This window comes from Channa argus, chromosome 10 (genome assembly GCF_033026475.1).
Source record: "Channa argus isolate prfri chromosome 10, Channa argus male v1.0, whole genome shotgun sequence".
Lineage (NCBI taxonomy): Eukaryota > Metazoa > Chordata > Actinopteri > Anabantiformes > Channidae > Channa > Channa argus.
The window spans coordinates 7,759,723-7,777,204 of NC_090206.1; the positions used below are offsets into that span (position 1 = coordinate 7,759,723).

At 41.3% G+C, this 17,482-nt stretch overlaps 3 protein-coding genes across 7 annotated transcripts in view; 2 read left to right on the top strand and 1 right to left on the bottom strand.

Moving 5' to 3' along the window:
- Positions 1-1,730: 1,730 nt before the first annotated feature.
- agtr2 (angiotensin II receptor, type 2) lies at positions 1,731-5,262 on the top strand. Its single transcript, XM_067519258.1, has 2 exons — positions 1,731-1,950; positions 2,474-5,262. The coding sequence occupies exon 2, from the start codon at positions 2,540-2,542 to the stop codon at positions 3,806-3,808; it is 1,269 nt and encodes a 422-aa protein (XP_067375359.1). The 5' UTR covers positions 1,731-1,950; positions 2,474-2,539; the 3' UTR covers positions 3,809-5,262.
- A 1,986-nt stretch (positions 5,263-7,248) lies between these two features.
- LOC137134096 (SH2 domain-containing protein 1A-like) lies at positions 7,249-11,113 on the top strand. Its single transcript, XM_067518555.1, has 3 exons — positions 7,249-8,299; positions 8,616-8,679; positions 10,227-11,113. Exons 1-3 carry the CDS (start codon positions 8,163-8,165, stop codon positions 10,491-10,493), a joined length of 468 nt encoding a protein of 155 aa, XP_067374656.1. The 5' UTR covers positions 7,249-8,162; the 3' UTR covers positions 10,494-11,113.
- Positions 11,114-12,050: 937 nt separating this feature from the next.
- The window catches only part of tenm1 (teneurin transmembrane protein 1), a 158,580-nt gene continuing 153,148 nt past the window's right edge, over positions 12,051-17,482 (bottom strand). For all 5 annotated transcript variants that reach the window (XM_067518552.1, XM_067518554.1, XM_067518553.1 and 2 more), the window contains 4 exons: positions 16,781-17,082; positions 15,172-15,878; positions 14,356-14,498; positions 12,051-13,628 (listed from right to left, as the gene is read on the bottom strand). In XM_067518552.1, the coding sequence (XP_067374653.1) occupies positions 12,873-13,628; positions 14,356-14,498; positions 15,172-15,878; positions 16,781-17,082 (1,908 nt within the window). In that variant the 3' untranslated portion in view covers positions 12,051-12,872. The remainder of the gene's footprint in view (positions 13,629-14,355; positions 14,499-15,171; positions 15,879-16,780; positions 17,083-17,482) is intronic.

Here is a 17,482-nt window from a genome sequence, read left to right on the forward strand (position 1 = left end):
TATAAAAAAGCTAAAATTGTGGTTAGAAATTCTGCCCAAAGTGACAAAAGGAAGCAGTTCGGGGTTCCAACTTGTAGTGAGACACAATTATTGTACAGTAGTTGCGGGAGTTGTTCCCTGCTCTGAAAAGTTATAAGTAAAAGCCAGGGAGTCTATTGTATTAGCGTAATAGGACTGTGAGGCTACAGCTACTGTGTGTCTGTCCGTATAGATCTGAGATAATTGTTACACCCGTAGATCAATGTGCCCACAATGACACATGCTGAAAAGAGGTTAGTTCTATCTAGTTTACGATTTTACCAGTTTACCATTTTTTCAGGCTATTGTGCTAACAAATATCAATAAATACAAAGGGCAATGTAATGAAACAATTGTTCATTAACCTAATTACACATTTAAATGATAATGTTAAGGACTAACTAACTGATTTTGCATTTGGCATGGCTACAATGTTACTTCAGTAAAAGGATTACCTTTAAATGTTGGATTACAGAGGTTTTGTTTTTTGTTTTTTTTGGTCATTGGTTGTTGGTCAGCATTACACCATGCATTTGTTTTCAGTTGTTGCCTGTCATAAAAAAGGGCTCTTGGAAAAGAGCCACTTCCACTCTCTGTGTGCATGTGTGTGTGATAGAGTGAGAGAGAGAGAGAAAACAACTGTGCATACCCAGCATGCCAGTGGAAGAACAGTGCATCATGAAGTTTCTCTTTTAGAAAGCACAACTATCCCGTTTTAACACTTATGCAACCCAACAGCACACTGCTCGTGTGCTGCATGTAACGAATGCCAGAGCTCTCCATTTGGAGGCCTCACAATTTGTCACCTTCTATATCACCTTATCCTCACTGTCAGCATTCCCACAGCCATTAGAACGTGCTGCATCTTGCTAAGATAGTGGAGCCACATGCATACGATGGAGCAAACATGTAAACAGAGCCGGACACTTTGCCTCCATGCATGCACGCCAGGCTGACTTTAAGTAGGTGCACACGTATCGGAGCGTAGATGCTCACGTGCACGCACACGCGCACACAGATAGACAGATGCACGCTCACACTGTTGATCAAAGAAGGGGTGACGTAATCAGACTCAGAGCTTTGCATGCATCCCTCATTAATTTTCACCAGAGGCTTTAATGAAAACCACTGGAGGGAATCTCCGCTTTCTCTCCCTCTTTCCTTCTCATCTTCTTGTTCACTCCCTGCAGTATGTGCTCGTCCTCCTCCTCATTCATCTTTCACACTGTGCTTCCACCCCCACCCCCTTCTCTATCCCTGGCTGCCTTGACTTCCGTTGAGACAGAGTAAATATTTCCCATGGCTTATCTGACCACCGGCAGAATGAGTAGAACACAAAGTGCAAGGTTTTGCTAATTAATACGCAGCCTCTTTTCCCCGGGTCAGAGGGCCGAGGAATAATTAGGCCTTTATATTTGACCCCTCAAACACGCTATTCATTACTGGTCAGGTAAGACATGTGGCTGTATGTCTGCAGTCAGTGAAGACACAGCTGTTACTGTAACACACATCTTGATTTGATTTTCTTAGTTTTAGCCTTTTCTGCTAGACACTGGGAGAGGGGGAAAAAAGAGGTATAGAATGAAAACCAGACAGAGCGAGCTTCGCTTATTTGCTCACTCTGCAGGCTGGCTTGTGTCCAGGTAAGTCCAGCCCCTTGGTAATGATGAGGGATTGACGTGGTGCAACTTCCTTGTTGTGCAATCATCAAGAGGTGCTGTGCTATAAGACCCGCAACCTCTGCTTTTTCAGAGCCTGTAGTCTGTTTTCTGGACACACACAAAACAGGGGGCATGACGTGGTCTGGGCCACTCAGCTGTGCAGATTTCTCTTTGAGGGGTTGAGGAGCAATTGTCAAGACATTATGGACTTTAGCCAAAAGAAGCAGTGAAGCCCACTTGACTGGTTGGACTGGACACTCAGTCACTTGAGGTAAAATGAAATCTTGAATGTTTTAAGTCAAGTCAGGTTTTTTTTTTTTTTATATCAAGTTACATTTAATTTAATACAAACCATTCTACCACTACCTCAGCCTTCTTACAAGTTAAATGTTTCATGAGAAAAGTTTTTTTTTTTTTATACTTTCTGTTTTGTCTGTAATTAATAACTTATTGCTCCTTATTGCTCTGGTGTTCGCTGCACCATAATAGAATCAGCTTCTGGGAAGTTGAGACTTTTCTCCTCTAAATGTAACTCTTACAAAAATGTTTCTTTTATTAATAAAAAATAGATTTTTCTGAGAAGTTTGATAAGCAGCCATATTGTCCTAACAGCTTCATATGTATTTCATCAATGCTGCAATAGTGGTGTAATGTATTATTGCTGGGATTGTGTATTAAGGAGGACAGCTAGAAAAAACTTGAGCCAAGTACATATTATCATGTAAGGAGATGTTTTTTGAATCCTTAAAAGGCAGATGAATTTTAAATGCTCTTCTGTTTTGTTTTGTTTTCAGCCGACCTCGGAAATCTGAAAGGAGGGAAGTCAAATTGTGGGACACAAGGGTACATTCAGTTCTACAATGGCAATCCCGAATAAGCTCTCCCTTTTCAACTCCACCTCCTTCCTCTATTCAGCAACAGAGGGTTATCTGAACACCTCTGTGACCCCCTCTGCTCCCCCCTGCACAGACTGGCCTCCTGTACCTATGACCACGGTCATCCCCACCATCTACAGTGTTATTTGCGTTTTCGGAACCATCGCCAATGCCGTGGCAGTGTGTGTGTTGGCCCATGGCGGCGCCTCTAGGAGAACTGTGGCTAACACTTTCATGCTCAACCTGTGTGTGTCCGACCTGCTGTTTCTGCTGTCTCTCCCGCTATGGGCCGTCTACTACTCCCGGGGCTACAGCTGGTCCTTTGGCCAGGTTGCCTGCAAAATCTGCGGTGCTCTCCACAACCTCAACCTCTATGCATCTATTTTCTTCATTACATGCATGAGCATGGACCGCTACCTGGCCATCGTGCATCCGCTCCGCTCCCAGAGCACACGAGACCCCAAACGTGCGCTACTCACATGCATCACAGTGTGGGTTCTGGCGTGTGCTTGCTCAGCCCCCACCTTGTCTATTAGGGACACACACTACATTGTGGCGCTTGGCGTGGAGGCCTGTGTGATTTTATATCCAAATCACGCCTGGTATATGACCCTCACCTGGATGAAGATTGTTCTGGCCTTCCTCTTGCCACTGCTTGTCATCTCTTTTTGCTACTGCGCTATTGGTAGACATTTGTTGACTACTACAGGCCTGGTGAGAATGCAGAATCCATCTCACCATATAAAAATACCCTCTTTTAAATTACTGAAGTCCCAGGAGAGCTGCAATAATTTAGAGAGACCCCCCACACCCTGTGGGAGCCCCAGCTGCAGCGCAAACAAGCCTCTTGAGGGCCGTGGTCTGGAGCGGGTTTTGTGGACAGTAGCCGCAGTGGTTCTGGCCTTCTTCCTCTGCTGGTTCCCCTTTTACTGCGTGACCTTCTTGGATGTACTCTCGAGCGAGGGCTGGCTGGACAGCTGCTGGGTAAACTGGACCATCCACAACCTCACCCCCATCACCCTCTGCTTGGGCTTCTCTAACTCAGCCATCAACCCGGTGCTGTATTGCTTCATCGGGAACCATTTCAGGGGTCGTTTCTGGAGCCTCTGCAAGGGCCTCTGCGCTGGTTTGAAGGCCCGTGGGGAAATTCACAGCCAGAAGAGGGGCTCTTTCAGCACAAGGTTGAGCTCCCTGTCCAGAAAACTCAGTGACCTGAAAGACCTGGCAATTGTGGAGCCCTCCGGTCCTGTCTAGCCAGCTCTCAGAGGGGAGACATCCCTTCACTTTACACCCCAGAGAATAAATGTCAAATGACTCCTGAACTCCACTGAGCGTGGATGTGAGAAAAGGATAACTGTCTGAGCCAAATCTCACTGCCCCGCAAATCTAAAAACCAATTATAAAAGATGAAGCTGAGAAAAGAAAAGAAAAGAAAAGGAAAGAAAAGAAAAGGCTGATTGCCCAAACTGTGTAAAAAAGTATGAAACTCAAAATCAGCGTGTTTCTTCACAGACTATTTTAGACTCTTGCTGTGGACAGTAGTAGCGACATATATGAACAATTTGATAATTTTAAAGGGGTTAATTGTATTGATGGATTATCTCCCAAATCTACAGCTTGCAATGCGTCTTTTTGTTTTTTTGCTTTAATGTCTTTCCTCACTCTCAACAAACACACTGAACCACAAGCTGACAAATTTATGACACAATTTGTTATATTTACAAGTCGCCACATTTTGTGGTGAAATATTGTATAGTGTCAGGAAACCAAAAAAAGTGCTAAGGGAGCTATTGCTCTTTTACTGTTTTATTCCTTTCACGTGACTCAAAGTGTTGTAGCATTTCTCTGTTACTGTGAAATGTGTAATGTGTACAGCTAACAAAAAAGTCAATATCCACTAAGTTTAAAAGGTGATTGTATATCTTTGTCATATTCAGTTTGTTTCCACAACCTTCAAAAAGCCAAATGATTTTGTGTAAGTTTTGTGTATATTAATGCTTAAGGGTGCAGGATAAAGTCTATAAACCTGTAGGGAATCCAGGCTACGATAACATTTAGCTTTCTGCTAAGCTAACGTCATTTCAGCAGAATACATTGTTTTTTATTTTTTGTTTCTTCATTAAGGTTTTAGCTACTGCCTTGTTAACACAGGAGGATAAAGCTCAAAATTAAGTATTAATTATACTGGAGTATTAAAATTGATTTTACAATTAAAATTACTACTGGTAAAAAGTAAATAAATGTATCTGTTAGCTAAACACCAGTTTAGCTCAAGTCTGAACTTTGTAGCTAGCTCTGTTTTGTATTATTGTATTATTTTGTATTATTATTATAACTTTTTGTTTTGGGTAAAATGTATTTCTAATTTCTATGATATAATGATATTTAAAAAGAAACATTTGAAATTAAAAGCTAAACCAGCACCTGAAAGTGATATTTTGCTAGCTGACTCCAGCTAATATGTGTGTATGTGTAATTACTCTTATTTTGCTTTTAGGGCAAACCAAACTAAAATATTGTAATAAAACTAATCAAAAGTCATTATTAACCAGAAGTTCTAATTATTGTTCTTCTGTGGGACCGAGATATTATACGTGCACTCGTGTAATTTGAAACATTGTTGTATTCCTCTATAAATCAGTTTATGAAAAATATGAATTACTGCATTTCTGTGTATAGTTAATAAACAAGAATTTTCTAAAAATTCACTTATCTTGCCTCATATCATTTTCTCAAAAATGAAGCATTTGTTGGATCAAATTCCACACACACACACACACACACCAATTTTGTGACACCCATTGCATTTACAACTCTGTTTCTTTTCCCAAGCTTATCCTCCAACAGCTGTAACTGATAACCCCCCCCCCCCTCCCCCAGAATTGACAGTGGTGGGATTACTGTTTGCCTGGCAGATGGACATTGAAACCCCCCCCCCCCATCTTTGAGACTGCCTCACATGAATACTGTAAGTAACAAGGCCAGATATCATCGTATCATACTAATGTCAGTATGGTACATTCCAGTCAGGATATGAGCAGTGTGCTGCGTTCTTCTGTGTCAAACTTCCTACCAAAATAGTAAAAATTACAGATTTCTATGCCACGACTACCTAAAATGAATACACCATTCACATTAAAGGCTTCAGGTCCTTACCTAGGACTCCTTGCTGTACAGATAGACGGGGGGCTTTTAATCCTCCATTTGTTGCCACTGGATGGTGCTAAAGTGCTGTAGAACTGGCTGCTTACCAGACGGAGCCCCGAAGTCCCACCGCTCATGATCTTTCTCCGCTGAGGGAAAGAGAGCTGTGACACAGACTTATAACTCATGTTGGCTGCAGTTCAAAATGTATACAGACAGACAGATATTTAGCAAATGCATTAAAGAGGTCCACAAACTTGAGGAAGGGTCTTTCTCAGAGTGCTTGTTGGTCTGAAGGACTCCACTTGGTCGTGATCATGGTGTGAATGAAGAGCATCAAAGCCCAGCATAATAAACATCTCAACATGACAGGTAATGTTAAAACACTTGATAAAAAACCTGTGCAGTATGTCACTGCAGCAATCATTAAATATTTTAATCACCAAATCTGTAGTTTGACACGACAGAACTTCCTGACTGACGGGACAGATTGCAGGATGAGTTTGTTGCTGCTCCACAATATGTTCATGCACACAGCTTCAATAGCTGATGCCTCACTTCTCTATGGAGCAGGTCTGAGTGTCCTTAACACATGTTTATGAGAAGATGGATCAGTGACGTGACTGAGACCTGTTATACAGTGGTGGTCTTAGTAATATAATGGAGAACAAGAATCAGTGTGGCCCCTCTGAGCAGTCTGCAGCTACACAGCCCCATACACAGCAAAATGTGGTGCAGAGATGGTAGAAGTACAAAAACTCAATACACAAGAAAAATTCAAGTGATATAAGTACCACTACAAATATTTTACCAAGCACATTATTGAAAGTACTCCACTTAAAAAAACTATGAATTTTAATGAATACTGATTATGCCAATTATGGCAACACATGTACAGTAATAATACAAGGGTCAAAGATCACTGTTGGGAAATGTGGAGCTGATTTTAACCACTTTATGTGCGGACAGGTGGCCAACCCATAATGATACATCAGCTTTTATTGGTTCAAAATATTTTTATAAAACCCATATCATATTGTAGTATTAAAATCACCGGGTGGTATTAACGTTGATGTTGACTGAGATAATGTTTTGGCCATCCTATTTAAAATGACTGAGGTGGCCAACATTTTAGAACCACCTCTTATAATGTATTCCACTACACACTATGGCCTTTACAATTATCAACTTTCTGACAGTTTCAACACAAAAACTGAAAAATTATATTTTTGTAAAAGTAGAATTCATGGCAGAGCTGCTTTATTGGATTGGATTAGATTAGATTGTACATCAATACCTAATAAAATGGCTGGTGTTTATATTTATTCAAATATCATTACAATTATGTATATATAATTTTAATCTGACATTTGACATTCAATATACACTAATGGCTTATATATATATATATATATATATATATATATATATATATATATATATATATATATATATATATATATATATATATATATATATATATATATATATATATATTTAATTGCTAATAAATCAAATAAAATGCATTGCAGATATTTTTACCTTTTATTTTTATCCGGGACCTTTTCAAACTAAACAAATACATTCATTGTGTAGCTGAGTTCAGATTTTATGTATTAGTGAATTGTGGGTATTTCAGCTATTGACACCTTTGAAAACAGTGACGAAATGCTAAAAAAATCTATAAAAAGGTTTGCAGCAAACTACGTAACTGTATAGATTAATTAAAACCTACTTGCTTTTGGTACTTGCTTTCGGTAGAGCTACTGATTTAATTTATTATGCTACTGAAATGGAGTTTTGAACTGTAATTTACTGTATTTACTCTGACTTTCTGTATTTGAATACTGACTTTTGCAAAACAAAATGTCCATCACTATTCATGGAAACAGTGATGGAAAAAGACACTGCAAGCAAACTTGCGTTAATAAGAAAACAAAGCAAGCCCTCTAGGCAACTGAGCTGGAAACATCAGTCTCAGTTTGAGCGAAATATACGTTTTGCTGTGTGAAAAGAAAGGCATTAGTTTCTTTTTCATCCCTCTCTTGTGCTCACTATTGTTGTGGAAATATTCAGTTAAAATGTTTGAAGTTATTTCCTGTCAAAAAAATACAATCATTTCCTGAGGTGCACAAGCTCACATTTTATATGCATGCGTAGAGAAAGAGGAAGGTTGAGAGCAAACCCATAAAGGTTGAAGGTGAGAAAACTGCAGTCATTCTGGGTAAGAAACTGGGACAGAGCTCAAACAACTCACTGGCTCAAACTCTGACTCCTTAACAGACATTTAAAACAGCAAGAAGCACATTTCAAATGAAATACTGGACAGCTGTCTTACTCTTTCCTGCAGTCTAGAGCATTTACAGTAAAGACCAAAGTGTGAAAAGTTGAAGGTGAGTAAGAGAGAAAGAGGAGAGTTGGCATCTGGGAGCAGAACTAAAAGTGGATTTGCAGAGGAGCTGTGATGGAAAACCTGCCTGTATACCATGGACCCATCGGCAAGGAGGAGGGGGAGCGGCGCCTGGCCCAGGACGGCCGGGATGGGTGCTACCTAGTCCGCAACAGTGATTCTGTGCCAGGCGTCTTCTGCCTGTGTGTGCTGTGAGTATTACAGCATTGTACAACTTCTTTCGCTGTCCTGCTTCTTTACACCTTTGCTGTGATAATCACATCAACACATAATCCTATTGTCTTCTATTGTGGAGATTATTGATCTTGTCACATTTAAGAAAATAAAATTACAAAGACAACCAACAGAGTGTTGAGTGAAATGAAACAAGATGGTGGCTTATTTCTTTAACATGAAATGAGGAGTCCCATAAGAACAATAATGTGCGGACAAATATTTTCTTAAAATAAATTACATTTTAATTAAACTGATAAACTGAGACGTGTGTGTGTGTGTGTGTCTGTGCAGGTGCGAAGGACTTGTCTACACATACAGACTCCACATGGATGAAGCAGGTTCATGGGCTGCAGAAGTAAGACATTTTTATCTTTTTTTTCTGGCTTTTACTCGGCATTCTGTGTCTTATCACATCCCCAAACTTTAGAGAATTAGAAGAACAGCTGCACTTGATTTGCTCTTTGTAGTTTTAGAGGTTGTTTCGATGCCAGCCTAATTCAGGAAGTTGTGAATTTGAGGCAAACATGTTTTTCTGAGGAGTGACAGCGTTGAAAAATGGGTGCATATCTTTTCCTTTAGCAATAACACCCTATGAGATAGTCCCCACACCCAACCCCACCTCAAATTTAAGATGCCACAGCGTCAGCACATACTCCAGAGATGGGAAACTTAGAAATGCATTTGACAGCATTTCTGATGGGATATGTAATTGAGCACTGAGGTTTGGCAAACAGCCAGAGATGTGAACGTATAGAAACATCTGAAGGCTGTGTCTCCCTCTCGACAACTAAGCTACATGCTGTTGTAACTACATTTCTCCCTCGCTCATTTTTACTGACAGCATCAAGCAAACAGATAGGGAGAAGACTCGAATTACATGGATTTCACTACAAGCTCAATAACAGTTTACATTATTCATGTGCAATATCAATCACTTTAATGAAATATTCTCGGGAACAGAGGTAACGCTTGTGGCCGGAGTGCTCTGCAGTGGGAAGAGCACTGTACGTTTGATTAAATGTTTTTAAAACGCATTTAAAGAACAAGAGTTTCACCATTTCTCACAGAATGACTGATGGATGAGAATGAAAATGCATAATGCTTTTTTAAAGTCCTTGCTTGACAAAAGTATTCTTTTTTAAAAAAGCTTAATATTATGGAGAGATTAAATGTTAAATTGACAGTTTGGGGCAAAGTGGAAAATTTATGCAGTTTTAGAATTAGAAATGGTCCAAAACCCTCAAAGATCCTTGATAAAGTTGACTTTCCCTGAGGCCAAATTAAGTCACATAGACCCTAAACACCATATTTTAATTTTGGCTGAGCCACAGGGCATTTCTGTCGTTGGTCCTTTTGTTATCTTAGTCATGTTAGATAATGAGATACTTTTGATGGGCTAGATAAATCACAGATAAATCTCGAAATAAAAGGCTTTTTGTTCCTTTATGAAACTAAAAAAAAAAAAAGAAAAAAAGAAAAAAGTAAGCCTAGGGGTGTAAATGCTTTCATAGGGAACTGCGTCTTAACATTTCTGGACTGAGCTTGTGTGTGAGTTCCATCTGGATCTATAGTGGTTTTTACAGTAATTGTAGATTCACTTGCTTTTTACCGTATATTATGTTATTTACTTATACATGTCCTGTTGTTGTCTTAAATGCAACCCTAGTGCCTCTACTTTTAGTAACTGATATATATATATATATATATATATATATATATATATATATATATATATATATATATATATATATATATATATATGCTATATTTTATAAGGTGTATCTATGGGAGCTTATTTCAAGTCGGCCCTGTCCTGTACTCCTCATTTCCACTGTAGGGTTTGATGAGGAGATGAAGCTGAATTCCACTAAGACCTTTTTTTGTTGGTTTCTTGTGTTTCAGACCAAGGCTGGTGTGCAGAAACGATATTTCCGGAAAATCAAGAACTTGATAGCAGCTTTTGAAAAGCCCGAACAAGGAATTGCCATGCCTCTGCTCTACCCTGTCACAGCTCAGACACGGGCAAAGACACACACTGAGGCACACATGCCCAGTAATAGCCTGTCATCGCCACACATCAACCCTTACCACCAGCAGCAGCGACAGTTGCATCCTGCTCAGGGACAGAAAAACAGAAACAAGAAGGAGCTTCGGCAACCTTTAGGTTAGGGAGCAAACCTCGAGTTTGTCTTTTACCTAATCATATAAAAAAAAATTAATACTGTCTTTGTTAAACTTTTGGATTTTGCAAGCTGTGTAAAGTAAATGATATTTTTAACAAACAAACAAGTTAACAAACATCCTGTTTGTTAACTTCAACTCTTTTGGGCTATAGAAGTGACTCAGTTCTCACTATCTCTTAATCTCTTTCTGCATATGCAGCACAGAGTGTCTTCCAACTTCCAGTGGATGTGTGTAAAATGTTTGACTGCTGAAACATTAATATCCATTACTGCATCCATAAGCTGCCAACAAATATTGTGCTCTGTTTTCTTAATGCAATTCAGTTGTGTGAATGGCAAAGAAAATAAATGATATCGGTCGAAATAAACTCTTTTAAATGAGGTCACGCATACACAGCAATACACACCCAAGCCTCCATCTGACATATAATGTGGAACGAAAATTCAATTTGACATATTGAAGTACTGATTTCAGTGGAGAGAGTGCTGACTGCTGGAGAGAGAGAGAGAGAGAGAGAGAGAGAGAGAGAGACAGAGAGAGATAGTGTGTGTGTGTGTGTGTGTGTGTGTGTGTGTGTGTGTGTGTGTGTGTGTGTGTGTGTGTGTTGGGCTGTCATTCATCTGATTGGCATTACTGTCTGAAAAAAAGCAGACTGAGATAGGGAAAGAAGAGAAAAAGAGCCTCCATTCAGCCCAGACCATTCTTCACTACAGTTGTCTCCTAGCAACCGGACCCTCCATCTTTTCACTAGCGAGATGAGGTTGGACAGTATCTAGCGGAGCATATGGTTTAGAAGGGAAGGTGCATCTCAACCGATCAGCAAAGTGCTAGTCAGGAAGGTATATCACCTGCTCACAGTCAGAACATATGCATTGTGCGGCTCTGTCATCCACAGCCCAGGAGAGAAACACAAACAATTAATGGTGGGCAGATGGTGGAGTGACAGTGGGAGGGAGGCGAGTGGGGGATAGGCAGACGGATAGGGAGGTGGATTAGTGTTAGCTTGATTAAAATATATAAAAAAAAAAAGGAAAAACAAACTTATTTACTTTCTTTTTTAACTTTTTTCGGATGGGAGAGGCTTGGAAGTGGTTCACATGTAGTCTGATTGGCATTTCCTAATGAGAGGAGACAAGCTGTAGCGAACGGCACAGCCAACTCCAGGTCCTGCCCCTTCTGCACTCACCACCCACTCGCTGAGCCTCAGCTGTCACATTTCTTTTTCCTTTCCTCTGTGCTTTTTTTTCCCCTCTGTCCTCCTCCTTCTTCTTCCTCTTCTTCTTCTTCTTTTTCCTTTCTGACAGACACAGGTTTCTCATGCATATCTCAGTTTGAGCCATAATGATGGGTGATAATGACAGCACAGATTTGAAAGTTACAAACTCCCAGAAACAAGAACAAAGAAGACACAACAAATGTGTGGAGGGAAGGCACAGAGACAGACAAGACGCGGGTGCACAAACGCGCGAGAGAGAGAGAGAGAGATCAGAGACAGAGAAATAATAAGCAACAATGCCTATGAAATCCCCGAGAGCAATCTGGTAATTCACACATAATAACTTTAATCAGCATTGTAACCCAATAAAGTCAGATTTTTCAGCGAGAATATTTACTATAGCCATGTATAATTCTTTGCAAAAATGTAACTTTTTCTATTGATTAACAATACTGACACTTACTTATGAACAACAGAATTTCCAGTTGAGCACTTTTTTCAGTGTGAAAGCACTGGCTATGTACATTCTTGATTTTAGTATACACACTCATACAAACTACTGTTGGAGCACACCAGAGGCAGAAAACCCCAGGAGGTTCCCTTCTCTAAAGGGGAGTGTCAGAGTCGACAAGGCCTCTCTTACACAATATGTAAACGATAGTATATCCGAGGTAAACCATGTAGGAACTCAAATGGCAACTGGAGAGCTCTTGATTTGAGTCATGAAGAGGATTATTCATTGGCAATCCTAAAGTCTTCATCTCTACAGTTCAGTGAGTTTGAACAGAGTGTTCAAAATGATGAACAGTGTTGAAACAGCAAATGATCAGTCAGTCTGTCCAACAGTCAGTCAGTGAGTCCGTCCGTCCGTCAGTCGGTCAGTTCCAGGCCAGTCGGGATACAAAAAGCAAAGCCACAGCCAAACCACACTGCTTGTGCCACTGTTAGAAATCGGAGAAACTGGACGATAATAATAAAATACCATCATTTTGTCACAATTAAAGGCATTTGGAAATCATTTTTCCCCCAATCTCTCTTCTTGTTCTTCTTTGTTGTCTTCTTTTTTGATACAGTATAGAAACAGTAGAACAAATCAGAGTAGAAACAGGCAGTCTTTGGTGGGGTGGGGGGCTGCTCATGTGTCTCTGTTACCTGCCCCCCACCTCGCTCAGTGTCATAAAGTGGATGTTGGAGGGGCAATCGGACAGCTCCGGCTGCTGTTCTATAGGCAAGGAGTAGTAGCCGTCGTAACCCTGAACGCGTCCTCCGGACAGCAGCTGCTGCTTCTCCGCCTCGGTCCACGCCCTGCTCCCCGCATCCCCTAAATCCAGCCTCTTTTTCTCCTTTTCCCATGCTCCCTCCACTGCTCTCTTCCTTGCCTCCTCCCTCACCCGTGCCATTTCCTCCTCCTCGTTCCCACCGTAGCGCACACACAGACACAGCGGCCCCTGCTGAAGAGTGATGTCGGCAAAACGTCGAGTCCTGCCGTTCACTGTGGCGCTCATCTGAGAGACGCTAACATTCACGCCGCTCTCCAGGATACGGCCTCCAACTCCTAACCCCAGGGAGAGGTCTTCTTCAATTGGCCGGGACTGGAGGAAGTGGTGGGTGTCGCAGCCATGCACAGTGAAACTAAGCCCACTGAGGTGAACAGCGCCGTTCAATATTGCTGCCACGCGCCGGCTGTCCTCGCTTGCCACACCTATGGCTTCTGCACTGACTCGGCCGTGGGAGACTGAAAATCGGATGTTGGGGCCAAGGAGAGAGGGCCTGGAGCCAAAGGGAGGAGGCCGAGTAGGTCTGTGGCAAGTTGAGCCAACAGGCTCAGAGACCAGAGGCAACCTGTCCAGAGAGATGAAACTCCTCAACTGCCTTCGCAGCTCACACTGGATGCCTAATATTACCTGGAAAATAGATAAGAATTGTTAGAGGAAAAGTAGTTCTTGTTTTATTTTGATCATTTGGACGTCTGAATACTTGGATAATGTAAACTGTGAATGATGTCTCAATGTAACGCGTATGTTGTTCACACTGATTAATAAAAAGAACTGAGCCACTGTTAATTTAAGTTTTTTGTTTTTGCACTTTGTGCAAATGAAAACGTGCACTCTAAAAACGGCCTATAGCAGTACCCTAAAAGTGACAAACCGCAGTAGAGTGTTACCAAAATGAATAATAATACTTCTAACTCTCCTATGTATTAGAAATATCACACTATTTTCAGATTGACACACTTTATTCTGCTCCAAAATGTAAATGCTCAAGCTACTGTAAGTAATAACAATTGATCAAATCAACATTTACTAGTTGGTTAATTGACTAGGCAACGTTCCTATTTTTAATATGGTGTTGGTTTCAGCCATCTTGTCCATTAAGAAGGGACATCATTGCCCAATAATGTTACAACAAAATCTGAAATGGCACTTGATGGATAAAATTTGACCGAAATTTGACTGTTTAATAAATAGTTAATTGTATTCAATATAAATAGATGAGAAAATTTTTTAAATGTATAAATGATAATAGAAATGCTGCGAAACAAATAAAATATATATTTTACATTCACCAAGGGACATCTACACAATTACGATAAGTGCAGCGCACTGGTGTTCATAGAGGTGAAGAGCTTACTCTGCTGGAGTCCCAGTCCTGTGTCTTTGTCTGGGTCTTCATCAGTTCATAAGTTTGCTCCATTCTGCCCACTTGAGGCTTCGGGAAGCCTGGGACAACATTATGAAGCTGGAAACCAAATAGCTGCAGCCAGCTTCCAATATCTGGACACACATTCACATGTCCAAAAAAGAGAGAAAATTGCACAGGGGGAGAAATTTAGAATATAATGTGTACACTCGGAAGCAAACCAAAAGTCATAGGGCCAGGGAAATAACACCTTGCACAGGAAATCACACAGTATGTATGAGAATACTATGTGGCAGAGATGGGGCCGCAGTTGTTTCCCTGACAAACACAAACAAACGTGACAGGCCGAATGAATGTTTCATTAACTAGAAGGACATATGACCCCACTACATCCTATATTCATCCTCCTACTCTCCTATTCCGTCTCTTTCCCTCGCTTGAATTTCTATTTTGTCTCTCGGGGAAACAGTATGCTCTTGACAGAGACAGGAAACAAAACATAACAGCCTGTGTTGAAAAAAAAAAAACAAACCGATCAGAGGCATGGCTGTCCTTTCTGTTGCCAGCACATTCTGTCTGTTGAATCTTCCCTACTCTGTCACACAGCTCACCTGTGGTTAGCTACGTGCCCCACTCACATCTTTGTGGCAGATGTTTCCCGTGTAGGCGTGTGCAAGTGTGGGAGTAGGTGCTGCTGAGTGTGATATCTGGCTGTGTCTATGTGAGAGCTGCAGTGAGGCAGCTCTCACATTTCGGTCAGTCAGTGCTGAGCTGTATAGTGAGTGAGTGTACATGTGGGAAGCTCACCTGTAGTAAACTGCGTCACCTCCTCCACACTCCCAACGGGACAGTTATTCTTGAAGGCATACAAGTTAAATGGCTTCGGCTCTTTGCTCAGCTCACCCCAAAGTTCATGATTGGGTGTAGTCCATCGGCCGGCTAACGTGTCGAAATCCCGCCTGCCCAAATGGACCAGCCGCGTGAGAGGATCGTACAAGCCTCCGTGGAAGCCAATGACAAGCTGGAAGTCAGGATTGGTGTCCTGATAGACCTCTCCATAGGGGGTGTACAGGATCTCTTTGACCAGTCGACCTTTGCTAGAGAAAACTGCCCTTGGACTACCCACGCTGTCGCAGGCGACATAGTACTCCTCCCCGCTGCTCAGCTCCATGGCGATGAGATGGCCCTGAAGGTCGTAGTAGAGCGACGTGATCAGATTGCTGCTGTGGTTGTACAAGTGGCTGACCCTAGTGGGATGTGACAGATCAGCATAAAAGAACTGCAGCTGCTCGCCCTGGCTGCTCTTGGTGGCAACACGACGTCCCAGCCCATCGTAGCGGTACCACACGGTGCGCTCAGTCACTCGGTTAAAGACGCGGGTCAGCAGGCCGTTGGAGTTGTAGTCAAACAGGTCATTCGCACGCTGGCGCAAGAAGCCGTCATCATCTACGGTGTATTGTAACTCGCCAAGGTGTGTAATGCGATCTCTCTGGTCGTAACGCAGTGGGGTCAGCCTGGAATTTAACCAAAAAAAGTTTAGAATGTAATACTGCTTGTAAAACTATGTCTGTCATTACAACAGTATATTAACAGGAGTAGCCAGATTGACTCTCCGTGGGAGGCTGATAAAATAGGAGTTAGTTAGTTTTTGTCTGATATTTGGCCAGAAACTACAGTGATGAGTACTGAATTCAGCATTTGGCCTGATGATGACACCAGGCATGTTGAGGAATCACTAAAGTGATGAACATTTATCCTGAGAAGACTAATGGGCACCGCATACCATTGCAAATCCATTACACATTTCTGTAAACATTTCTGTCAACCAAAAGTGTCAACCTCCCCATGTTGCTATAAGAAAAGTGAAGATAACAGTAAAGTCAGTAAAATTCAGGGTTTTGGGCAATTTTTGCTGCAATTAACCCAGCAGTTCAGCTAGTTGTGACCATGCACTGCAAAAAAAAAAAAAAACCCCAAAAATAGAAGCCTTGGTTCTTGTCAAACATGTTTGCATCAGAAAAGTGACCTAATTATCTAGATAAAAGCAGTAACAAGCTACTGTACAAACAGTGGTTTGCATAATATAGATGAACAATATCTGCACTTTGACACATCCTATCAATTTAGAAATCTTATGAGGCACCAGTTAATCTGAGATTTATTATTATTAACATTCATTAACAAATATTATCACATATAGCAATAACTCCTGACCCATTTGAAACGTATAATATTATATAGACATGTATCCCTCAACTTTGCACAATGAACTTTGGCCTGCTGTGGCAACACTCATTTATGAACTTTGTGGCCGTGGCCCGGAGCTGTTAACCAACCCGCTATGTTTGTTTAGCGCCGAAGAGCGGGAAGTTAAAGTTTCCTGCTGGAAAATGCACAGCTGGTAGTAAAAACTTACCTAGCACTGGTCCCATGGCTGAGCAGATTAATGTTCCCGTTGAGGTCGTAGCTGTAGCGCCACTGAGGCCGCTCATTAACCGAGGCACTTTGCAGCTGGCTGTCTGCGTCATACTCATAAGTGTAGCGGGTCACGTTACTGTCCACCCCCACCCTGATATCGCAGGTGGTGGTGCGGCCTGCGGAGTCGTACTGGATAGTCATCCAGTAGGCAATAGATTTAAGGATCTCATACTGGACCTCCACCACTTGGCCGTAGGAGTTAAATACCTTGGTGTGCTTCATCAGATGGGTGGTGATCACCTAGACAATTGCAAAAAACTTGGATTAGCCATGTGTGCGCCGGAACAATCACAAGAAAAATCCAGCTCAAGTACTTTATGCAGTATTATATCAGAAACTTTATGAGCCCTACCAATTTAACATGAGATACAAGTAACTGATAAACAGATGCAAAGCATAATTTTATTTAGTGCTCTGTTTTTGGGCATCTAACAAAGTCCTTTTTTTTTTTTTTTTTTTTTGGTTTTGCTCGCCACCAACTCCTGATGAAACCCCTTTTACCTAGTACATGGTATAAACCAGCTGTGTTTCTTAGAGATAAAAATAATTACCACTTAGGTCTGTGCACAGAGGTTTGTGAAAGCAAAGCCACAAAGACTGAACTTTGACTGCAGTAAAATTGTGGTGGGGAAATAAAAGT

Coding starts and splice junctions, on each gene's coding strand:
- agtr2 (XM_067519258.1), top strand. CDS start 2,540: ATGGCAATCCCGAATAAGCTCTCCCTTTTCAACTCCACCTCCTTCCTC.
- LOC137134096 (XM_067518555.1), top strand. CDS start 8,163: ATGGAAAACCTGCCTGTATACCATGGACCCATCGGCAAGGAGGAGGGG. Junction 8,300..8,615: donor GTCTTCTGCCTGTGTGTGCT/GTGAGTATTACA, acceptor GTGTCTGTGCAG/GTGCGAAGGACTTGTCTACA. Junction 8,680..10,226: donor CAGGTTCATGGGCTGCAGAA/GTAAGACATTTT, acceptor CTTGTGTTTCAG/ACCAAGGCTGGTGTGCAGAA.